At 43.6% G+C, this 25,980-nt stretch overlaps 1 protein-coding gene across 2 annotated transcripts in view; it reads right to left on the reverse strand.

Annotated features, from left to right (window-relative positions):
- The window catches only part of LOC126407643 (A disintegrin and metalloproteinase with thrombospondin motifs 20), a 109,746-nt gene that overhangs the window by 77,860 nt on the left and 5,906 nt on the right, over window positions 1-25,980 (reverse strand). The window contains exons 4-9 of one of the 2 annotated variants that reach the window (XM_050072720.1): window positions 13,584-13,840; window positions 9,920-10,003; window positions 8,061-8,185; window positions 7,934-7,974; window positions 7,484-7,589; window positions 2,457-2,603 (exon numbers count right to left, since the gene is read on the reverse strand). In XM_050072720.1, coding sequence (XP_049928677.1) covers window positions 2,457-2,603; window positions 7,484-7,589; window positions 7,934-7,974; window positions 8,061-8,185; window positions 9,920-10,003; window positions 13,584-13,840 — 760 coding nt within the window. Of the gene's footprint in view, window positions 1-2,456; window positions 2,604-7,483; window positions 7,590-7,933; window positions 7,975-8,060; window positions 8,186-9,919; window positions 10,004-13,583; window positions 13,841-25,980 lie in introns of those variants that run through there. The other variant, XM_050072722.1, reaches the window with a different exon arrangement.

The following is a 25,980-nucleotide window of genomic DNA, read 5'->3' on the forward strand; positions in this document are numbered from 1 at the left end:
TGTTTTACAATCATTAATGCAGTCTCAGTCACTGCCATTTAGGCTACAAGCTAACAAGCTAACAAACAACACAAGTAAAAAATGCTAATTACACTTACTATTCTGATACATCTGCTAAACACTGATTCTGGTGACTCCTCATCTGAGTCTGGGTCTGACTGAGGCTCAAACATATGGATGAATCTTTTCTATGTTTCCTCTGACCTTAGCCATCCTGCTGGCACTGCTCTTTTACCGGTCAACCTAGCACGAGCAGTGCTGGATAGAACGGAAAGCAAAACTTAGCGCAAGCAAATTTCTCAATGAGGGAGAAGGAATAGATCTGCTTCCAGCCCCTTTTCAATTTTTTTTTTTTGCATTATATGGGAAAACCATGTTTAACAAAATATCAGTATAATTACATTTAATTACTTAAAATATGTCTGGAGAGGGACTTCAAGAAAATGACTTCACATGGGGTTTATTTTAAGAGTTGTTGGTGCCAGAATGGTTGGGCTAATGTCTGAGGTGTGTAGGGCTTGTTGCTACTAATGACTGTGTGGTTTCAACACCCAGCGAACTCAACAATTAGTGGCTAACAACAGTCAAGGATTTGCATTTTACTTTTTATATTTGGATTTTGAGGCATAAATCAAACGGCACGGTGCCACGGAGGGAATGAATGGTTGCTTTATGTCGCAGTTGACACATAATCACACTGAACAACAGCAGGACGCTTTTCATCAGCTCTCAGGTGCGGGAGTTCAGCGCACATTATTACAGCGACAGTGAGATAAGGGGGGAGAAGGAGGGGAATCCTTTGCCATTTGAAGAGGGATGTTTGAGAGGTGGCGCTGCCTTTCGTATTTTAAACTGGTAGGAGAGCGGCACGGATTGAATTTGCTCTTCAGGGAGAATGGGCAGTCAAAACACTGACGTACTTGACCAGGTCGGCCCGCTGAGCAGGAGCGGTACTGTAGAAGTGGTCGTTTGAATCAATGCTCCTCATTGTTGGCTGAAGACGGATTTCAAAAGCACTTGGACGACACTCTCAAGGGTTTTCCCACCACTGCGGCTCCCACACTGAATTACTCTCTTCATACCTGCATTGTTTCATATGTCCCATATGGTTACCAAATGTTCAAGTTTATCTCATCATACTCCTGGTTATTGTGCAGCAATCAGCCCCACACAGAACCCAAACACAGCTGACAGTGACCGAACCAAATAATAAAGAGATTCATGGAGATCCTCCTCATCTTCAGCTGAATGTTCCGACCGCTCCACGTTGAGGTCATAGCTGGCTGGAAACTATGTGAAGCACAACCTTAAAACTCCATACGAGGCGTCGCCTAACACTGCGCTCTTAAGATGCATCTGGTCAACAAGGCCGTCCTTTGTGAGAGCCTCCACAATCAACAGAGGAAAGGAGGCAAAGATTAAAGGGTCATGTCCAGGGAAGATATAATTATAACTGACATTTCCCATCTTAAAGGGAAGCCTTTCACCAGGATCAGTGACCACAGAGCGGGTTAGGAGTTGCTGAATGAGCCGTTGCCCGTGTTACAGGTTTGAGTGTGGAAAGCAGGCTGGTGACTCGATTACTGTTTGCCCAGCATCTTGAGAGCAGGGCTCTGTCTGAGTGGGGAGACAGCTGAGGGGCTGCGGAAGACACATCGCTCAGGTCAGCCGAGGAAGACCCCCGGATTCAAACAGGAAATACTCTTTCAACACCAGGCAATAACAAGTCCACACAGTTTACATTGCGCTGACCTGTCTGCAGAGCGCTGCGAGGGACGTAGAAGCAGTTTGTTTAGCCGGCCACGTCACAACAAGAGAAAGTTAATGGTGTGCTGAAAATGTGGATGTGATAATAAGAGATTGGAAAATAAATGGTGGAGCTTTCTCTACCATGAGAACAGTCTGTTATCAGTCATTTGCCTTATAATTTAGTTTAAAGGAGCAGTGTGTAGAATGGCATCTGGAGGTGAGGGCTGCAGATTGCAACCAGCTACACCTTCTCCCATGTGCCAAGCGTCAACTCCTGGTTAGGATTCCTTCGATTTTCATTGTTCAGGAGATTTTAACCAGGAGCCGAATTATCTGCGGGGGTCGCCTCTTCTTCAAAACAAACAGACCAGTTGATTAAAACCGGTAGAAACACTAAATAAAACAGTTTCACGTAACAAATCAGTGTTTCTCCAATGCAGTTTGGCTCGTTGCATAAGGGCCGCTCACCCAGCACCTAACTCAATAACTTAAGATCCAAGCGTAAAGAAGGTTCTTACCCGGAGCCGAATTATTCAAAGAGTTCTCTTCCTCTCTAAAACAAACGGAACCAGTGATTTAAATGCGTAAAAACACAGAGTAAAGCAGTTTCACGTTAAAATCAGTGTTTTTTCCAATACTGTTTGGCTGTTTCCCCCTAAATCCTACACACTGGGTCTTTAAAATTGGAAAGAAGAGCTGGTACCTACTCTAGAAACTCTGTGATGTACTTGCGGCTGCACTTGGACCACGACCAGGGATTGGTGTCATAGTTGAGCGTGGGAGCCATTACATGATACTGGTGCTTCATGCCTGCCTCCCGACACTTTGGGTTGTCATCGTGAGGCATGTTGAACCTGGTGCAGAGAGGGAGAAGAAAAGGGGGGGGGCCGGGGGGGGGGGGGGGGTTAGAGATGTGGCGAGGGATATAAGGAACACACACAAAGTGATTATCAGCTGCTTAATGGCTCAGTCGTAGCAAGGAGGATAAATGTCACAGGATTTACATTCAACCATTTTTAACAGGGGATCACTCCACACTGTCGCTGTGGGTCGCCACACACAGATGCAGACACATCTACGAGTGATACTTCACACTCTGCACCTTTCCCTCCGCTCGTCTGTTTTTTGTTTGCGTCTTGTTTTACATACGTGTCTCCCAAATGTTTAGACAGTAAAAATCCCAGACAGGCTTCAATAAAACTCCAACTGGCCAGCAGGTGCTGAGACATTTTATGCAAAACGTCATTCTTTATCTATTAGCATCCATCCGCTCGGCCATCATGACCAACATGCTAGTGAAAACCACCTCCAGCTCACCACCAAGAGGTCAAAGGTCAACATCTCACATTCTCAAAGGGCTTAATGCAGAGGCAGAGGGAGGGGCAGTATGTCTGTGCACATCAACGCACATGTATGTGGCGCCAGTGTAAACATGTATACATCAGAGCCACGATAAGGGCTGCAACTAATGACTCTGTTTATTAGCTATTCATCTGTCCATTATGTTTTTGATGTCTTGTGTGCCAGAACACAGAAAAATGGCGATCACAAGTTCAACGAGCACAAGGTGACATCTTGGAATTTCTTGTATTCTCTGACCAACAGTCCACAATGACGAATCCTTACATTTGAGAAGCTAAACAAGCTTGGGATTTTGGCTTAATAATTAACTTAAAAGCTTAAACAATTATCAAAATAGTTGGTATTAATTTTCTGATTGTTTCAGTGTCACAAAATGCAATAAAACGAGAGACTTGGCAGAAGAGCAGCGGAATCAAGTGAAGTACACAACATGGCATCTGCAGATTAATGAATTCATCCAGGCTGTCTGCAGCTGGCAGTCTCATAAAGCAAGTCTTCTTGATCATGTCCAGAATATCGAGTCCGATGGGGATGTCCTGTTTTGTGCTGCGGTTTGGCGCACTCCCATAAATACATGCAGTGCGTACACGCAAGCTCACACATGTGTATATACACACAGGAACCCATGCAGCTGTATGATGTCTGAGATGTTTACAACAGGATGTGGGCCAGTGCTGGGCTCTGGACTATGGCTGAGGGTCAATCCATACCGTCACACAAACAAGACCTAGCATGGCTGGCATGAGGCCCACCCTACGGGGGCCGAGGGCCTGAAGGCAAACACCCAGGGAATAATTAAGCCCCTGGCACAGTAATGAGCTCTGCACACACACATCGAGCTGTTGGCTGATGCTGACAACATCAGATCTGGCTCAAACGGTATTTGCAAACTATTCTTTGTCACCTATGATGCAGAGGTGTGTCGCAGTGGTGCAGACAGTGACAGGTAACTTGAAAAAAGATCTTGATAGTTTGCTATGCAGACTTTTTTATTACCATGAAAGATTTGTGACGAGAGCCAAACAATTTGTACTCCTAACACATTATGATGATTTAGATCTGAAGGGAACAAATGAGGATACTGGCTTGAAATCCTGAGATGAGAGGCTTTTAGCATAATTAGGTCGTAAATAAGGAAGTGTTATGGCTCTCTGTTTGGCAACCTCAAGGGACAGATCAATAGAGGAGTTGATTCCAGTGGGAGTGTATCAACCCTGGCACTTAATTATTAGCATCCAGGCTAGAATGTGATTAGTTAGAGTCAGCTCACATTTACTCAGCGCTCAACAGAACAAATTGCTTTGTTCTCTGCACATGACATCCTTCATGCCGCGCTGTCATCCAACTTGATTTTCAGCGAGACAAAAACAGATTTCTGTGCTGAAATACCCATAAATTACTGTGAGAGTAAGACATGCTGCCGGAGCGATGACGACCTGAATTCCTGCAGATTGACTGTACATAAATAAGAGTGGGAGCAAACAGCGCAATCTGCAGGAACAGCCCTTATCAGCACTTCAACAGAGACAGAGCTCAGTGACACCAGAGGGAAAAATGGATTTCTAACTTGTCAGTGGATTACACATCTTAGCTCCGCAAAACAAACCATCTCTGACAATTTCGGTAATTGTATCCACTTAGCCAGCTTGCTGAGTTTATGCGTGATCAGGATAATGCCAGTGAAGTGTTGTGGTGTAGCCTTTCATACATCCTAAGATGTTAAAGAGGAAGGCCTGTTTGCAGCTGCAGACTCTAACGTCACATCAAAATGTCAGGAAGATTTAGACATTTAGAGCCTCGGCATCGTCTAGTGACAAACTTGATTATATGTGCCACCTTTGAACGGCTATCAAGTGACACCGCCTCGCCTGAAAATCCCCATGATGGCTATTAGCAATCACACGTCCTTGCGGTCATCTGAGAAAGGCCTCCTCTCCATTAGTCTAAACCTTTCTTTAATCTGCAATGGCTCTTGAGGCTCCCACTACCTGACACTGGCTTTCCCAGAGCGCTAAACACTCTGGAGAGCTCACGCCTGTGAACGCAGCGATTAACCACGCCAAGAAGAGGCAGAGCCAACTGGGCCTCCAGCTGCTTGAACTTAAGCATAAACAGATCCACACAAGATGCAAAGGGAAGACGAGGGGGGAGCCGTAGACTCTGTCCATCTGGCCGCTCTGGCCGATCTCTCCACTGGAAGAATGTGTGAGCGGGGACAGAGGAGGTAGAAGAATATCTTTCATTCTTAACCAGTGGCTCACACACACACGACACTGGTCCTTTTTACTAGCCTGCAAAAACGGACAAGCCAACCGGAAAGAAAATCTGTCACTCATTCTCTCTGTAAGGGAGGAAGGAAGAACAGGACAGAAAAAGACGTGTAGCCCCTAAGTATCTTTACATCAAGTTTTTTATGTAGATTGTAATTTAATGCTCTGCTCAGAATACATGTGTTTGCTCAATATAAATAAATTCTAGTTGGTATTAAACATCTTCACTTTAATATAGACATACTCTGCAGCTTTAAATAGTGTGGTTACAGAGTCAGTGAGAATGCTGAGCAAACCGAGTCCAACCTAAGTTGTTTACTTTTCATTGTAGGTAATAGCTTGTTTATGAGTCTTTCCACTTTTCCTGTAATGCGATCGGCTGGTGGGCAGAAGCTAGAGAAGAGCGTATGTGGTTGAGCGAGGAAAGAGAAGAGCTCGGATAGAAGCAAGAGAGAAAACAGCTAGGAAATTTGGTGTAACTTGTGTTTGCAACTTATAGTGCTGCAGAAACTGGAGTGTATTAAGACTGCAGACTAGTGAAAAGCTGCGAGTCTGTGCTGTGCGTAACTAGTGAAGCACAGACGCAACCTGATGCCGCGTTCTTGAAAGCTGGCACAAACGAGGCACAAGAGTGGCGGCAAACCTTGCGTTTTCCAGGTGACTGAAGACGCAGCATGTGTACGGCCCCTAATTTCCAGGGCTGGTGCCTGCGGTTATTCCACAGGCTAGTCAATAACATGTCGGGCAGGAAATCCAAAGTGTGGGATCATTTTGAGAAGGTGAAGGACGAACCCAAGGTGATATGTAAACTCATCTTCATTGGTCGACTACAAACATGACGTATCATCTGAAACATGGAAGTAGCTACATGCCCATTAGCCCACAGCGTCATTAACAGGCGGCTCGCTCAGTGTGTGACGTGCACTTGTAGATAAAATATAGGCCTATATTAATGAAGGTTCATTAGTACGGTTTTGTATTTCTCTGTAATGTAGCACAGTGTTAACAATGTTACTGATACTATTCTTTCTCACACCTTCAACTCAAACCATTGTGTTGCCCCGCCCAAAATATATTATTTAATAATTAAATTAATATCATAAACATTTGGATGACTAGTCAACTAATGGCCCTAAATGACGACTATTGGTCGACTAGGAAAATTCTGAGTTGGGGGCAGCCCTAAGTGAACAACAAACATAATGGTTTAACTAACTAGGGAATGAAGTTTATGAACACAGGGTGCTACCTATTGAAAGACAAGCTAAAAGCCCCACAGACAGATGCATCATCTTTCTCAAAAATCTGCCCAAAAGTGTGCTTGCTGAGACGGAAAAGAAAATGTCCATGTCAAAGAAGAACCTGTGTGTTAACCACGATTCAATTAACTGAACTGGATTAAATGTCAGAGACTCTAATGAGTGATTTACCGTCATTTTGTCTGTTGGATATTTGGAATAAACATCTCCCACATAAGAGACAAAGTCCTGTGTTTTGACTTGGTCATCTGGATACAGATTATACATACAAGCCTTTTTTTCCACCTCGTACAAGTGGCAATATTTGCTTGTTGTGAAAACACACTCTGGGAGACAGGCATGTTGTGGTAACACTGCCATTACTCGCCAACAGACAAAGTTACATATGACGACACTGTGACATCTTCAGCTTGTGTTATCAGTCTCTTGGGCTGATACATGGAGAAGGGGCTGGGAACAAGCAGACAAAATATTTAGCCTTGCTCTGTCTGATAAAGTCCTGTGTGCCACTCTTACGAAATCTTTGGATGTATTTACTGTATTTGGAGAACAGAGAACTGTATGTTATTTTGTACCACAAAGAGACAAAGCTCTTACACATACAGGGTTAACTTCTTGAGCTGTGTAGTAAGGTATTACAGACTGGCATGTTATTAAAAGTCAAGTTTTTCACTTTATTATGTTTTGCACCTGTGTCTGCTGCGCCCTACGTCTCTTGATAAGAGGGCTTTTGTTGGTCAAAGCTGGCTGTGAGGGGTGAGATAGGCTGTGTGTGTGTGTGTGTACAGTATGTGTGTGTGTATGTTGGGGTAGGGGGTGGAAGGGCTCTGTGCTGCAACTTACACATGGCCCAGCTCATGAGCGATGGTGAAGGAGGCACTAATTCCATTTTCCTCACTGATGGAGCAGCTCCGGTACGGGTCGCACATTGTCCCCAGCTCCGCGAGCCCTACAGGGTCACGTACACGCACGGAAAAACACACAGATACACATAAACACTTATAGACACACAGCTATTTGAAGAAAAAAAAAACTGCTGCTTGAGTGTTAAAGGCGATTAAACCATCAAAACTTTTGTTCCGTAAGAGAGATTAGCACCGCCACCGACTCCCTCCATCCTCCCTCCCTCCTCCCATTTCTACCACTCTGCTCTGTCACTATAATATTATTAGCTGACAGCCTGCCATAAACTCATTACTGCACAGTTTATGAGCTGTCGTTAACAGAGTGGAAAGTTAATTGAAACGGACTTGAGGTGGAGATATTTGCGCAAAGAGAAAGACAAAAGTTTACCTAATGTGTCACATTTATCTTTCGCACGGCAGATGTCTTCTCTGAAAAAAAGAAACACACCACTCAGTTAGATCTCTTTCAGTTTTCTTGCAGCTTGGCTTTTTGTTTGCTGGGGAAGAGTGTGTACCTGGTGATAAGGAGTGCCGTGTCATGGTGAGAGGGATGGCTGTCATCCTGGATGTTTTGGCTCTGCTGCCAGACACAGAAGTTGTGGAGAGTCGTGGCGGCGTTGAAACTCACTGTGGGCCCTTCCTGTTTTGGGTGAAAGACCATTGAGGATGTAACTAAGAAACCGTGTATATGTATTGTAATGTTGTAACTAGTAGTTAAAGTAACTACGTCTTGAAGGGGCTGTATTCGAAATTAGGATGTCCACATGGCTCCCAACATAGAAGCCACTGAGCCAGCAGGTAGCAGCTAACAGTACCACTCTATAAACAGCACTAGGCCTGTCACAATTATTACGTTATCAACTTATCAAGGTCAGCAAAAATTATCCATATTATGTCCATATATCGTGCAATATTGCTTTTGTGTTTGTTAACATAAGATTGTCACCAACATTTCAGTCAACATGATGCCAGAATAAATACCCAGCAGTACATCGCCTGTTAAGAAATGACTTTCTAGACCCCTGTGCCAAATGTTTAATATTAATTTAAGTGCAGTTTTTGTGAAAAGAGCCTGAGAGTCTATTTAATTCATTCCTTAGGTCAGTGGTTCACAAATGCTGTGCCGCGGCAGACTGGTGTGCCGTGATTACCACACATAATTATGGCAATATTCAACTGGACCTTTACAAAAAGTTATGAATTAATTTTTAACTGACTGGATTAGTATGTTGTGCACACCCATTTCCTGATAAAGAGGCAAACTCTACCTTAAAAAATGTATTTTCATTTAATTTATTTAAAAACCTTCAAAGTGTGTGACACATCACATTATTTTACATTATATCCCATTTAAGTGGATGTGTTATTGGTGCTTTGATGTAATTTTAAAACGTTTAAAATGAATTCTTGAATCATTATGATAAGAAATATTTTATGAGTAATAGTTGGTTGGAAATTGTCATTTGATATCAGTAAATAAAACAAACATTTATGTTGTGATAAGAGTGATAACATGTTACAGAGGCTATTGTGCAAAGATATGAATACAGGTGTGACTTGAGATTTTGGCTTACCCTTTGGTGCGCCTTGGGCACAAAAAGTTAAAAAAGATTTTTTTTATTTAAGACATTTTCACATTCCAATTCCTATATTTGAATATTCTTAAGAATTAAAAGTTAATTGCACTTTTAAAGGATGTATTTGCATTATTATGCTATTATTTTATTATTGTGTCGGTGGCATAAAATGGTCTTAAAATGAGGATAATATAATTTCTCGCAATTCGGAAAATACATCGGCCACCAAACGTAGTTATGGTGACAGGCATAAACAGTGCAAAACAACATTGCTGACAGAGCTAACAGTGTTAACTGAGGGGGTGTTAAGCTTCAGCAATGACGCCATCCCAATAACAGCATGCATGTGCATGTGCAGCCATACCAATTTCCAACAGCAAACCATAGAGAAGCTCAGATTAAAACACACACACAGAGGAAATTACCGATGATAGCATTTTACTCGCTTTGTTGGGATGACATGGTCTTTGACACAGATTAAGCCAAAGATCAGGAGCCTCCCACAGCTTTCCAAACAATGACAGTTCCCTTTATTTAACTATTTAAGAATCAGTCAGAGTGACCAAACAAACTACAGTGAGCCTCTTCAGCCACCTCTCATTTGCAGGTGGCTATCCGCCTCACTATAGTATCGTTTGTTTTCCAAGGAGACCTCTCTTGAGACTTGAAACTGACAAGGCAGGCAGTGTCCTTTCAAACAGGCCCCACAGAGAAAAGGCCAGGCCAGGGACACCTGCACTGACGTCAGCTGTGTCAGAGACCTGGATACAGGTAGCATTCAAGACACCCACACTCACCTGTTCATTGTGGACGACGACTAGCTTGACAATCATGATGTTGATGAGGTTTCCTACGCTGGGGTCTCTGTACACTGCTGCTACCTGTAACAAAGACAAAACACACAGACAAAAAATGCAAACCTCCACTAACCTGAACCAGAGCACAGACAGTGACAGTATGAAAGCTAGTCTTCTCTTAACTCAATACTTGGAATGAGAAAAATACAGCTATTACTCTGTCTGGTTAAGCTCCATGAGGTTTAATCAAAATAGCAACAGTTCATTCAAGTCAAAAGAAACGAAAAATGTCTCCTTCAGGCTAAGTTTAATCAACAGGGTATTAAAACCAATTACAATTCCCCCAAAGACCTTGGCAAAGAAAAAATAAACTAAAACCTGGACCCAGCAACAAACGTGAAACTTCAGCAAAGCTGGAGTTCAGAGCCCCTCTGTGAGGACAGCAAAACATTCCCTCTGTAGTTTTTACCCTCCGCTTCTCTTGCCTCTCTCGCGCACCCCTGTCACGGTCGGCCAGCAGTCTCCTGAGGCCGTGCGCTGCCTCCTGACAGGAACTCATTAGTCCACTATAAACACTTAGCTTGTCTTAGCCTGGGGGAAGGCAAACGTGGCCCAGGCCTGTCCGGAGTGGGCAAAGGGAGCCTGTCTTTGCATGCTCCAAGTCCAACTGTGACGCAGGACATGCTCTCACCCCAATGTATGTTATTGTATGATCAGTGCAACAACTGCAACAACCAGAACTGAGGGGGGCTGAACAGGGCCATAGCTACCATCAGGGACACTGGGGTCTTACTTCTGGTAAAAATTCTGGACATTTTAGGGGTCAAATGGCAGGACGAGGAGTCTATACTGTTTTATAACACACATTGTACACATAGTGTTCTTTTAAGAATGATTCTGATATGTGCATCTGTACGAAAAACAAACATTTTAACGTAAAGAAAAGAGATTTAGCTACTAGCTGTTATCCATCTGCAGTCCCTGGCCAAGTATAGACAATCTCAAGGGATGCTTTGCCAATTTTCAACCAGCTTTGTATCACATCAGTGTGGGCAGTATGTGTTAATGGACTATGGTAAATCTCTCTCCATCTTGCCAGCGCTCAGATCTCCCTGCTCATTTCTTTTCTGTTTTGTTTTTTTAAGATATTTTTTGGGGCATTTTTTAGCCTTTATTTGATAGGACAGACAAGCGTGAAGGGGGGGAGAGAGCGAGGGAGTGACATGCAGCAAAGGGCCACGGGCTGGAGTCGAACCTGGGCCTTGTACATGGGGCGCCTGCTCTACCACTAAGCCACCGACGCCCCGTCCCTGCTCATCTCTGAGCTGAAATCACTTCATCACAGATTTTTGCTGGCTCTTGGGCTACTACAGAGTGTACTCACACATTTTCATATGGCCTGTCACCACGGACGTAAAAGTGTCGAGGCAGACGAATCGAGGGGGCCACCCCTCTCAAACTCGCTGCAAGCTGCAATGTGTGGCAGTGCTGATCAAATATAACCGAGATTCTGTTACTGTATTGTTTCTGTCTCGCCTAAAATGACTTGAGAAACATATTTTAGGTTATTGTTTAACTGTAATACGAGATCGTTTGTTATCAGCTGACTGCCATACTGTTTCCGGATAAGAATTAAGCATTACATCATCCACCAGAATAGAATTAAGAAAGAGCGTGTCCCCTGTAGACGCCTGTCTCTAATATAGGCCTTTTGAGTTCGGTGATTTAAGCAAATAATAGCCCGGGCTATTAATTTAAGTTTTACGGTATATACTATAATGTGACTTAGGCACTTATTAGCATAAACAAAACTTAAAAACCTCAGTTGGATCAAACCCAATGGATCAGACTGAGTAGATTTCTCTGTTCATATTTTGGCTGTTTTGGTTAAACTGTGGCTAAAGTAAAGTGACTGAGACACTGTGAAAGAGCAAAGGGAAAAAAGTGTGTGTGCGTGTGTGTGTGTGTGTGTGTGCGCACACCACTGATCTGCAGAACTAATGTTTTGACTTCAAACCTGGCAATGAAAAAAGGGCCTGGCACATTTAACATTGACTGTACCCGTACAGTCTTACTTAAGGATAACACGCCACTGACAATCATTACTCCGTTATATGTTAATGAGTGTTTTGAACAGTCTGTCTGACACACTGCTGAGAGACAGACAGCAGAGGGTACACACAGTTCAGTACAACTGATAACCTATCCAGCTCTGACACACGCGCACTCCTCCAACACTCTAATACATACGGAGACATTCAATCACAGTATTACTGGCCTGATTACCAGCCAGCTCTCCCAGTCAGATACAGAACTCATAAAGACATCAAGCTGCTGAGTCAGGCTTTTAGCAATTGACTGTGCCGCTTTCGTCGAAGCAGCCGCATGCGAGGGTCACATCAGGGTTTACAGCCAAAATGTCAAACAGTAACATGTGAGGCTAGAAAAACACAGACCTAGACTGAGGGTTTTTGTTACACATTTTAAAGGCTTTGTTCACCAAATTACAAAAGAAAACAGATCTTAACTCTAGTGTGCCGTGGAGATATTTTGGGTTTTATTTGCCCTGGGTTCTGAGGTGTCAGTTTCTGAGATTTCTGCCACCACCCCAATACAATAAAGCTAAATTGATTTTTTTTATGTGGTGCTCACAGCATTGAATAAAACTTTACGGCAACATTTCTTTCGAGAAAACGACCCAATTACTGGGGAACAATTCTGAGCTCCCTGTTTTCATAGGGACTATTTCCTGAGAATGTAGGCCCTATGAAAACCGCTCACACAGGGTCTCATTATCGAGAGTAACAAAACCTTTTTTAAAGCGTCTGTATGCTTTATTCAGAACATTAATATGTATGTAAAGATATAGTGGAGTAATGGCGTCCTGAGTAGAGAATAAAGTCATGCTACCTCTGTAATCTGAGCTTCTCTGTGGGTTGTTGCGGTAGCTGGTCTGGTTGCGCGTGCATGTGCGTATCCTACTGGCTAGCTAATCGTGGCCACTTTGCACTGAGCTCATAGGGCGCTTGCCATAGATATCAGGACAGCATTCTCTCAAAATCCTAAATGAGTTGTTTTTGTTCCCACCTGGACCTTTATGCTCTGCCATTTCTCCTCTAATCATCACGCAGTAACCTGTGACAGGCTGTTACGCTATGATAACTATTAAATATTCACATATATGTAGTTTTTTGTAGAGCTGCGAGCGTTACGTAGCACTCCCGTGTGTGCACAGTGAAGGAGGAGAGGGAGAGACGCTGTGCTGCTGCCAGAGGAGCCGCTGAATGAGTTCCCTCTGAGCGGTAACTCGCCTAAAGAGTCTGAGAAGTCCGGGGCTGTTCATAAAACATTCAGGACGCCTGACGCTGCTCCTCTTTTTGGAACCACCGCGGAGTTGTTATAATTCTGCTTTCAGCCATGCTTGTTGTTGCCGTGGGTAACAGTATGACATCAACATGTCAACAAGTTGAAATATTGGGATATGAATTTTTCATTTGATATTGAAAATTATATTGGTATCATCGTGAATGAGATGATATGGCACACCCCTAGTCAAAATTGAAACCTGAATTCTTGGTGGCGACAAGCTAACAATACTGAACAACATTAAAAATCTTCAACACTGAGACAAAATAATAATTTTTAGAAACATTGTTTTACTTACTACTGACATGATTGTTAGGATGTAGTGCTCTAGGTTGCGTCCATGGTGACGCACCATTTTGGCATCCGCCGTCACCATCAGCTCAACGTAGCGAGGGTAGGAGAGGAAGCGCTTGCGTCTGCGTGGGGATTTGGGGTGTGTGCTCGTGGAGTTGTTGTCATAAATGTGTTGATCATCTATTGTGGCTCTGAGAGAGTTCAGCTCCTCTCCCATACTCCCTCTGCTCTCAAAAGCAACCGGCCTCTTGGAGTTCTCTGCTTTAAGAAAGAAAAATGATGATGAGTGATGATGAGGACAGGAAAAGATGTTTGGAACTTATTCATGGGAATTAAAATCTTGATCATGGGGGAGAATTGGACTTTTAAATACTCAAAATTCATCCACAGTGGACACTTACTGCTTTATGCTGTAAAGGCATTTCATGAGAGAGCATGGTACGTCTACAGTTAAGAGCCAAAGGTTTTAGCTTAGCTGAATTCCAATGACATAACAGAACCATGCTGGACTTCTATGGCAAATACCCGCCATAAATTATTGTGTCATTCCAGTGCTCAGGAAAGAAGTTGTACCAAGAGACACGGGGTCAGTGGTGAGCTTTGAGTGTAAGAGTTTTTAGGTCAAGCAATGTGCACCTTCTCAGCCTGAGTGTAAGCCACACAAACAGAAAATCCCATGACGACATTTTACCGACTCACAGAGGGACTAGGCTCAGTCTGCAATCTGCAAGAGCATATAAAACCACCTCAAAATATCGCGTCTCTCTGACCCAGTTTCTTATCTGAAAATGAGGTAAAATGTGGACAACCACGCTGAAAGGTAACATAAAATACAATGTGTATATGATGCCAGATTGAAACGATTCCATTTACAACCTTGAGGTGAGCGCTTTCAACACAAGCCCGAGATGAGAGGGGGGAAAAAAAAGATCCAGGACATCAGCCATATACTGTGCATACTCAACTGGCATTCCCTCAGCTGAACTGCACGTGTTGAGCTGGCCATGAGCGATAGATTCCTTCACCATGACAGAGTGAGGTTAAAAGAGGGAGACAGAGGCAGAGACACAGACTAGGAAAGCCTGAAGAGCTTGTTTCATTGGAGGAGAGGAGAAGAAAAATCTGCAAAGGTTAAGATCGAAGTGTATTTAATGACATATACACTTATGACAGATATGACTGTCTGTGTGCACAGGGGTGATTCTTGACCATGTGTTTTAGCAAAAATGCACGTTTGGGAGGTATTGAGCATACAACTAGATAAATGAGATTTAAATATACTGCACAAGTTGTGTGAGAGTTTCATATGTTATAGTTTTGCTGTTAAACGTGAAAGCCTATGACTTCAGAATTTTTTTCTGTTTTTGGATTTTCATACACCATGGAGGCAGGCAAGAAAGTTTTCATCCCAAATTCAATGCAACACGGAGTGAGTAATTTGGGGAGGCTGTGGCTCAGAGTTAGAGCAGGTTGTCCACTAATCCGAAGATCCGTGGTTCGATCCCAGGCTCCTCCGCTCTGCATGTCGAAGTATCCTTGGCCAAGATACTGAACTGAGCTGTTCCATCAGTGTGTGAGAGCGTGTGAATGGTTACTGGGTAGCAGGTGGCACCATGTATGGCAGCCTCGGCCACCAGTGTGTGGATGTGACATGAAGTGTAAAAGTGCTTTGAGTGGTCGAAGACTAGAAAGGCGCTATACAAGTGCGGCCTATTCACCATTCTTAATATACAAATGAAGCTCTTGCGAAAGTTCAGTCAGGAAGACAACACTTTTCATGCTCAGGCTGTACGTTTTCATTCACCCCTTGCATGAATGCTCACTCAGTGTCTCTCGGTGTCATTGTCTGGGTCTATCAATTGAGCTGATTCACAATCATCCAATAGTACAGCACCACACCTCCCCTGTCAGCCTATCATCTCCCTGCTCCTCATTTTAAATATGGTTCTTTCTCTGCCGTAGTTCTTTCTAGCTGCCAGTCGTGCGCACCCTCCACCTCCCCATCACCACCTTGTCTTTACAGATTCATCAGCTTCATCTGCCTCAGTAGTCAGCAGCCTGAGAGTCAGCAGCCACCACCACCACCACCACCACCAGTGTCTGGACTCCGTGGGGGGATTTATCTTGCTGCTGCTCAGACGTCCGTCAATCACACACTGTCTACCTCTGTTGTCCAAGCACCAAAGACTTCTGTTAAATTAATCAGCACAAATCATCTGTACACTCAAATTCTGTATTAGATATTATCTTCACTTCATTCTTCTGTCTCTCCTGATATTGAAATGCTCACGTGAGAGCAGGGGGAAGTATTCCTTTAAGACTGTAGCCTGTCAGAGTTTGGAAAGAGAGCTACAGGTAGAGCAGGGGAACAAGAGGTGACAGACTTTTTACTCTTGACACAGGCAAACTCCAAATTGCTCAAAAACAAAGGTAATTCTGTTTGGGACACACAGCTGCAGTATATTCCTGTTACTGACCAACAAACCAGCCCATACTGAAAACAGAGCTATGAATCTTTCTCAAGAAAAATCTCTCCAGCATCATCAATCAAGTTAATGGCGAACACATCGCGAAATCATCTGTGTATTCTGAACATCAAAATTTTTCAGCCGCAATCGATAATTTATGAGCACTGGATGGATTTCAATAACCATATTGTGTTGAAACAGGCCATCTGAGGACTAAGTATTCGCACACAGGCTATTGTGCTGTCCAGATTTGCGGCGATGCATTGCCACATGCCATACGGTGTAAGAAAGACTGCTTGCAGTAGTTTCTGCCATCTCTCAGCCAGGAGAAGATGGATTTCAAGGGCTACCCGACAAAGTGAGAGATAAATGTGGCAGGAGTGAGTAGTAAATCATGCAAACACACAGACATGACAGCTGTATAGGCACAAACTGAGATTTTTCATATTCACAACTCATGCAGCCCCAAACACACTCAACATTTTTAAGGCAACAGTCATCACCTTCTGTTGTGTTTTGTGTCGCCTTAAAGGAAATATGCATGGCAATGGGAATGTGGGAAAGTAAAAATTTTCAGAAATAAATTAAACATAAAATGACATTCACTAAATAAATGACTTTTTAGTAATTTTATGACTGTCAGTGTTTACGAGCCAAGCATAGTTTGGAGTCCGTCATCCTAAACAACCCCCTCAACTTTAGATAACCCGATCATAGTGAAGAGTTCCATTGTCTTCTACAAACTCAGTCTTTCCAGAGACTCACACAGAGAGAGATTGTGTGCAACTGTTAGGTCAGAGAAAAGCAAAAAAAAAAAAAGAAAGAAGAGAAAACTCGCTGGGCGCTCCGAGATTATTCAAGTGATGCCCCCAGCGGGCACGCGAGGCGGAGCGTGACTTGCTGGCACAAAGGCACACAGCTCTTGCTGCCGTGAGGCCCAGCCCCATGCCAGTGCCAGCATCCAAGTCAGCGCCAAGTCTGTCTGTGCCCGTGCACACAGCCCGGGCAGCTGGGCCAGAACAGAGCTTTGTATTTTCCAGGAAAAATCTTTCCGAGGCCAAACCCACTACACTAAACCCCTTAAACAGACTCATCACTGCAGACAGTCTGACATCAAAGGGATTATCAGAGAACAGAGGAGTATCTACATCTACAGAAATTGGTGTTAAGTCTCAGAGCAAGCGAGTGTGAGATGAGAAGAAAAGAGAAGAAGAGGAGGAGAAAATATGGTCCCAGTTATAATAGCCTTTGAATCAGTGCAGATTAGCCACACACAACCTTTCCCAAATCGCCTTAGGTTCAAATCCCCCTCTCACTAGGTAGTGAGCTGCTACTTACACCATGAGAAGACAGGGGTGACTGCCCTGACCCGCCGGACATACAGAGACAAGACATCTCCCTCTGAGCACTGGGCATCAAATCACCTACACATGCACATCTCTGGATTGTAAATGTTGGAATTGATTACCAAACATCAAACTGTGAAACGTTTAATTTCTCTTTGCACCAGCAAAAATTTCACGACCTTGAGCCCGTAAAATCGAGCTCCAGCGGTTCTTCATAAGAGAGAACAATAAAGCGAGCCCTGCACAGCATGAGAGCATTTACAAATGTTGTAATTTGGTTGGCTCCAGTATGCACACAGCTGAAAGAGAACCACACCACACTCACTTTTCTGCTCTAACGCCTACTTGAATTGTAAACTTACAAAAAGCTTTTTTATCAGAGTGCCAAAATATAATCAAACCCAACGAATATTACCAACAATATTTATCTACTCACTCAATAACATGTTCAATTGCACGCCAAGTGCCCCACACACATAAGCAAACATTTTCATACATATTTCAAGATTCCAGTTGGGTTTGAATGCTGCATGTGTTTACACTTAAGTATTTATTTACATATATTCACAAACATTCACAAGTATGGAAGCATTTTCAAGCTTGTGAGTGCACTCTCTGGTTTGAGTCCATTCATGTACATCCACCCTGTCCTAAAGGATCTCATTGAGATTTCAATCTAGATCAAAGAGCTGCTCTTTGACTCTCCTTCAGCTCACTGTCAAAAGTATCAATGCCAAGGGCCCAACAATGGGGAACACACATTTCATTGTTGAACTAATTAACATTCTTTTACAATGGCCCGCTGAGAGTTTAGGCGCCCTATTCCCCGGGTGCCAATTAAATAGACAGTATACCTTACATTGTGTATAGGTACTGCCTTGGTTCTACTGTATACAAGGTCAGACACTCTGGTTACTGACAGTACGACTCAAGAGGGGGAAAAAAGTTGAAACTCCTGCAGACAGAGGCACAATTAAGTGCAATTCTGTGGCTAGACAGAGAGAAGCAAAGGCAGCTAATTGTTGCTGCTGAAGAAAGCTTTTAAAAGTGAAGTGGCATGGCTTTTGACCTCACTGGAAGACGGTGGGCTTTGTACACTAACAGTGCTCTCTGAGTTCAGTTGTTATTTTCAGTTCAGAGACATGCTAAAGACAGCATGGCGGTCAGCTCAAGAATGTGTTTGGAGTAGCAGACCTCCTCTGAGGAGACAAAACACTACTTATGGATCTGGAGTCCTAATGATGGGCAGGGGCCTGGAGTGTTTCTTTTTGTCAGACTCAAGCTGAAACTTTCTGACTATAAGATTTAAAGAAATTCATCCTAACAGACTGCAGAGGACCTGTTAACCTACTTGAAGACTGCACAATTTGCTGTTTTAATAACAGAAAATGTTTAAAAATCTGCATACAAATACACATGCTGTTAGACAACCTCTTTGATTGGCTGTTTTTGGAGAATACGAGCTGTAAAAAAGAAAAAATGTCATCATGTTTTACAGGATTGTGCCTATTTAAAATGTAAAAGTGCCATTGACATTGGTTCATCTGAATAATTCATCCAAGAGCTGTGGAAGTTTACGTAAAAGAGGCCATATCTACAAACATCTGGCAGCCAGTTAAAGGTGTTCAGTGGGGAATATCAAAAAGCAATTTTTTTTGTGTATGTACCAAAGTTGGTGAAGATTGGATGAAAATCTCTTTGGCATTTACTGAAGCCTCTAGATCCAGACTCATATCAATTAATTCCACCTTTTTTCTTTTTTTCTTTTTTTTACATATTCTGGTGACAGACATACAAACAGGGCCAAAAAGATCCCCCCTGGATGGAGGTAACCACTGAAATAGCATCTAAAAGGACACATAGTGTGAGGACGCGATTTAAAACTATACTGACAACCTCTCCCCTCATTTCTAGTCTGTATCATAGCAAGTTCTGCATCCAATCTGCATAAGGAATCCACTTTGAGAAAGGAGGTTATGGTTTACAGTAGGCACGGGGTGGTGTCATGGTAATACCAGGGTATTTAGAAATCCCAAAGGTATGATTTTCAATACTGTCAAAAAATCCAAAATACCTTTTTTCTATTAAACCGATACGGAGATGCTGTATTGAAGTGATGTAGTGTACAACATGCGCCACCAGGGGTCAGTCTCTACAAGTGGAACATAGCTGAGAAAGACAGCAACTGCGAGTGGTGGGGATAACGTTACAGGATTGGTAAAAAAGAAAAATGCCTCTGCTCCTGTTTGGGAGTCTTGCAAAATATACCTTCAACTTCTTCCACACATCATCTCCGTTCAGCCCACTGATGTGTCGGCATCCACCATGGCAACAAGTGTCATCAAGTTCTCCTGCAAGGAGGTCGCTGATTTCCTATCTATTTGTTATTCTCTGGGCCAGAAGTAACTGCATCTTAGAAACACAGCACTGTCAACAATGACATACATACTAAAATTACTTCTATTACCAGTAGCTCATTTTTTACATTGTTTCTTGTTTTCCTTTTTTTACACAAATACTGCCATGTACTGTATACCCTGGTGAAATGTCAGGAATGTATGAAAAAACAGATGCTACCCAAGCCTAGTTTAAAGTTAAAGTGTAAATATAAGGTAAGAGGCTTTTGAAAACCACAGCATGATAAAACCAACAATTAACATGGCATCTGACTTTGGTATCTAACAAGAAGAGGGGCATTTAAAGGATAAAGGATAGTTTATTACAACTTGGATGTTATGTTCTTAGTTTTGGCCATCATTCCTGCCGTAATTGCAACATTGCACTCATCAACTTCTGGGAACTGCATCGTTGAGTCAGACAAAGGGACTTTGCAGTGGCACTGTTACCATGCTTCCAGATCTTCAAATTACTTTAGTGAGTATGTTATCATAAAAAAAATGGACAAAACTATGAAAACTAGACCAAAGTTGAAAGTCAATAGAAAGTTAAAAGGAGCAATGCACCTTGAACACAGTCAGCATGGATGAAGTCATTACATCTCCCATATTTTTAAGCATACCAAGAGCTTATTTGAGACCCTGAGACAAACAGTTCTGCCTTGACATATACAAAGCAGGTCTGAAGGTTTGAGTGATTTCTGGCCTCTGAGATGATAAACAGCCAGCGCTGCAGGCGATGACACTGATGCCTCACTGGCCAGCTCTCAGCACTGCCTCTCCCAGTCCACCTCAGTGGGAAACTGTCGCTCACCTGTCACCCCCTCTCACCTCTGACTGTCACCCATGCCACCATGCAGTCAGTCACTGTCACTCAAGTTGCTCCAACCGTTCCAATCAGACTCCATCTGTTAAGAATGCCCAGACAGTAGACAGTGGCAGAAAATAGCCCCAGCTGGAATCTGTCACGGGAACTCCCGAGACAACACAACACATTGGGTTCAATAGGGCTGAGGCCTCGGGGCAGGCAGACACATGGCTGCTATTAAAGTTATGGACTGTCTGTAGTTGCCCAGCCCTGTTCGGCCCTGTCCAGAGTATCTGTTATCTTAAAATCAGATACCAATGAGTGCAATGGGCCATATTATTAGCTGCTTGAATTAACTGTCACGCAGTGTTGTAAAATATAAGGCAATGATGCAACAAAGCATCAAGCCTGAAGGGAAAACTTGCATATTGCGCAAAACTAACACATGTTGGCTCAAGACTTGCAGTCAGTGCATGGCAAAACACGTTTCAACTCATTTGACTAACTAAGACATTAACATCTTGGTGCTCCAAAGAAAACGCTATGTCCATTCGAATGGACAATCAAAAGACAAAAGAAATTTTGATTGTTTTTCTATGAAGGCCGATAGCAAGGCCGTGGGTGAGAACACTACATTAGAGAAGCAGGTGTAAAAGAAGAAAGGCGGGCAGTGGGAGGTGGGGAATAAGCTGGGGCCTCTGCCAAGCTCTGCAGCAAACCCGACAGGCACATGCAGCGCAGGCCAGGACTGCTCAAACACATGAAGAAAGAAGCTCCTTGCTCAATTCCTCTACCATGCTTCGCTCAGCAATTCCTAATACTCGGCGGGAGGCTTCATCCACTGACGGCCAGAGAGATGACATGCAGTCCTGACACACACTCGAAAGCAAACCACATCTATGCATGCACACAAAAGGCCAAAAACAAACTTTTTCTTCCTCGCAACAATAGGTACTTCCTGAAATGGGGGAGGTTCAATCTACCCAGGGGGCATCAGGGCAAAGAGCAAGCCTAAGCCTTTTGGAGCCATCTGACACTCAGAAGCTCCCCACCATCTAAAGCCACACCCTAAAGGTGAGAGAGGTTGTCTGAGCGATCAGCACCCGTCCATCACACCCTGCCCGGCCACCTTTCCTGACCCCTGTCAAGAGCTGCAGTTAAGAGGAAAACAAAGAGCTTAATGCATACATAGTTCCAAGTGAGGCCCAGCAAACAAGCCAGTGAGCCCAGTAACCACGCACCTCTAGGAGGGGAAAAAACTCAAGGTCACATCCACCCGTCCAGTGAGTGACTCCAAACAAAGAGGAAAGTGAGGTCACAATCAACAAGTGCTTCCATTCACATACATGAAAGCGCAAAGGGAGAGCGGGCAGCGATTCAAGTCGGCTAGTTCAAACCCCAGGCGGGGGAGGGCATTTTTCCATATAAATGAACCCATTGACCAAAAACCTGATGCTAGCATTTGAACTACCATGTATACACAGTGGGCACCAAGGGGGGAATCCTATACAATGATTGTGTTGAGGGTCAGAGGCCACAGATGCCATGTGTGCCAAGTATTGCTGCATCAAAGCCAGTCACTTCGCTGTCCGAGCTGCCCTCAGTTAGCCATCAAGGAATCGGGTGAAACACTCGAAAGCCAACACTGGAACGCTGGTGTTTGGGTTTACGGCCGGTGATGTTCGCTGTCAAGCTGTCTGTATTCAAGTCACTGTTTCTAATTCAGACAAAATATGACACCCCACGGTTTTGGAAACGCAGCCAACGAGTGTGAGAAAGAGATACTGCACGGCTCCCCTTCCCTCTGTCTCTTGCTTGTCTTCACATGGATTTTAGAAAGCAAAGGGAAGAGAGCGAGAGAAGAATCTGCCCCTATCTGCAGCCACCCTCATCCCTGTGGCTATCTCTTTCGAAGGACGACGCAGGGATTCACATGCAAGCTCAAAGACAGATACCCCGTAGAATGTGTCATTAAAGGTCGGAGCCGTGTTGTGATTTGAGCCCAGTAAGCTTCTTCCCCAGAGGCTTTTAAAAGCCAGAACCAGGCACAACAAGGCGCTCTGTGACGTTAAAACATTAATCACCCACTCAACAGCTATCTACACTAGAAGTATTCTAAACAACAGGGAAGCCACCCAGGTTGGCAGACAGAAGACTGATACAGTTGCTAGAAATGTCAGTCAGTGGGAGCAAATTTCAGGGGCATGGTCGGATTCTTTGATTCGCTCTTTTTTGATTTGCAAAGTCTGTTGTGGTGTCTAGTGCAGTGACTCTTTGGAAACATCTAAAACACATTTTAAATTCACATCTATTCTGCAACACATAGAACAGACACACACTGTGAGGAAAAGCAGCTGAGGACAGGTATATAACCATGTCATGATGGCTGAAATAACAAAACCTCATTTTCCATCAAGGCAACACTTTAAAAGCTCTTATCTTTGCACTTCTGTTTCTGGCACTCCACCGCTAGTGACAGCACATGCACGAAAAAGTCAAGTATTTGTACGTGTCAGAGATGACAAGTTAAAAACAAAAGTTCATCTTTGTTAAGTTCATGTGGAAACATAGCCTTCCTCCCCTTTCAACAGGTTTTTGCAGAGTGTTCAGGGACTGTACAAACTCTGGAAACTCTTACTGTGTCAGTAGATACAGAAGTTCCAGTTATTGTTCTGGCACTGTCTGTAGTGCACCGTGGCAGAACTGACACATCATATCTGAGGGAAAAGCTTATCTCACCAGAGGTATCTCTCCAGTGATATACAGTTTGTTTCCTGGAAGTCTGGTTGATAACATGCAGCTTGTTTCATCTTTGTCTTTTTCAAAAAGATATTTTCTTTTATGACGGGCAAAGAATAATACTCACCACAGTGTGTACGTAGGTCTTACAAAACAATGTCTTTACAGAGCAAAATGCTGGCTTGCAAGCAGATTGGAAGCATTGTTGGCTATTCTGCACTTCCACGTGTTTGGACCAACGGTGATAGTTGACATGTTTCTGACCTACAAGGCCCAAAAACCTCTTCAAACCTGCCAATGCCCTCAGCACTAACTCCAGCTCCTAATTTTGATTTAAGGCAAGAGTCCTCTTCACAGGAACATAAAGTGAAGAAAGAAAGAAAAAGAGAGAAAGGGTCATAACATGATTGACCCTGACAAAGAGTGCTTTTATAGCTCCTCATATAGGGGAGATATTGGGAAAGGAATCTGCCCCCCCGCTAACAACACAGGTTCTCCAGTCTGTCATGTTCGTGATGAGATAAATCAGAAACTGTTGTTTCTTAACTTGCTATATATGAGTTGCCTTGGAGAGTTATACTGAAAACAGAAATGCACTGTGAAGTGAAAAAAAACTGCTGCAGACAAATGCATCTGTTAACCCTTGAGTTACCATGTCTCAAGAGGATAAGCGGTTTCGAAAATGGATGGATGGATGGATGGATGGATGGATAGATGGAGGACAAAATGTTAAAAACACCTTGGTGGAGCTAGAGTAATAATGAGCTCTGAATATTAGGGCTGGATATTGTTTGTTTGTTCACTCATTTTTTTGATCGTCTGTTCAGTCAGTCAGTCGGTCGATCGTTCATTCACTCACTCGTTCCTTGCGCTTGTGCCTGAATCTTATAAATCTGAGTCCTAATTTTGTTGGAGCTAGTATGCTGTTTCTGTGCTTGAGATTCACATCGCTTTGTCTGCCGTTGTCTTGAGTTCAGAGCCTATCATTATGAGTATTTATGATCAGACCCGTTCCTGAGTCATGCCCGCCCTCCCCCCCACACTCTTGGGAGAAGCTTCGAATATTAGCTGACAATTGTTACCAAATCTTCCGAGCCCAAAAATGGCATTCAGGACAGTCCTACAGTATATCTGTATATATGTACATAATTTGATACTAAGAAACATTAACCAGCAGTTAGATTTTCACTGCCCCCCAAAATACTGCTGCTGAGATCCTTTTCCCAGCTAACAAGGATTCTACTCGTTGGTCCTGTGCTCCTCAACACGTTTTTCTCTCTCAGCAATTAGGCTGTGGTTAGGAGCCCCATACTTAGACGCTGATTTAGTCTGATGGGAAACATAAGGAAAAGAAAGATAGACAGACTGTACAGACACGGTGTAGAGCGGAGACAAGAGAAGGGAAGAGCTACATGTTATCTTTATCTCTTTAACACATTAAACCAAGAGGCAGATGTCAAAATTCAAGACTAGCAGCAGCCACTATAAGCGTTTTGCAAGCAGAGCAACACGTGCCGAGCCAGTGTTTATATCTAACCTGCTAGTAGCAGCGTGTACTGCACTCCTTCCCATAAAAAGACAGGACAGGCCTGTTAGTCTTGGCTTAGCGTGGCCTTCAAAGAGCACATTTATCGCCACATCTGGAGAGGGGCCTATCTGATAAAGCTGAGGAGCCACAGCCTGGGACACCTCACAGTCCTACCCCAGCTCCACTGGTTCTTTTAATCCTGCTGCTCATTGTTTACCTGCAGCCCTTTGATGAAGCCCTACAGGTGTTTCATCCATGTACGCATCTTCCTCCCTACTATCTGGTGCTGTACACTGAATCATTCCTAAAATACCAGTTTATATGTGGGATTATGTGTTGAAAAGTCAGGATGTTTGTCATTTAGGATTAAGTAGATATAAAAGGATAACTGGCTAAGACATAATGTAACTGGATAATGACAAAGGAGGTTCCTGGGACATCAGAAGTCGGGGTCATTCACCAAGACTCCACTCACAGTTCTTCAGGGAGAGTATATTGTAAAGTGCCTCAGAGTGGGGGCTGAGAGACCCTCCAGATTTCTCAGTCTCTGTTTACCACACACAGACTGAGAGAGTGAAAGGGCAAAGCATATTAAGGAGGTATTGACCTGGCCCATCAGGTCAGTCCAAGTTCTTTAAACCGCCGCCTCACACAATGGCCACCACCAGGCGACAATGGCTGGGTTCAGACAACAAGCAAATCAAGCGGCCTGCACATAAAAGATTTATTGCATCACGCAACAAAGGCCGCCCACGGCGCTCCCTGCGAGGACGACTCTGAGGCCCTCCATCGCGGTGAACTCCGCTCGGTCACCCCGCTTTCTCTTGAGGGCCTCTCCACCACCCAAAGGCCTCAACCATAAAAATTCAAATGAAATTGGGGGAACTTTCAAGCAGCCTCCCATGCGGAAAACCTCTCCAGTTCTTTTCATCACAACTGCAACCTGAAAAGTAATTATTCCTTCCCTCTGAGCTCCTGCCACAGACCTGGGATTGAATGCTCCTGCAGAATGTGAGTGAAAACACCAGGCAGTGCTGGAGCACATTTCGCTTAATTAAGCTGAGGAGTTTTCAAAAACACCCCATCATCAAGGCTGAAATATTTTGGGTATCCTGC

Source organism: Epinephelus moara, chromosome 20 (genome assembly GCF_006386435.1).
Source record: "Epinephelus moara isolate mb chromosome 20, YSFRI_EMoa_1.0, whole genome shotgun sequence".
In the NCBI taxonomy this organism is placed as follows: Eukaryota; Metazoa; Chordata; class Actinopteri; order Perciformes; family Serranidae; genus Epinephelus; species Epinephelus moara.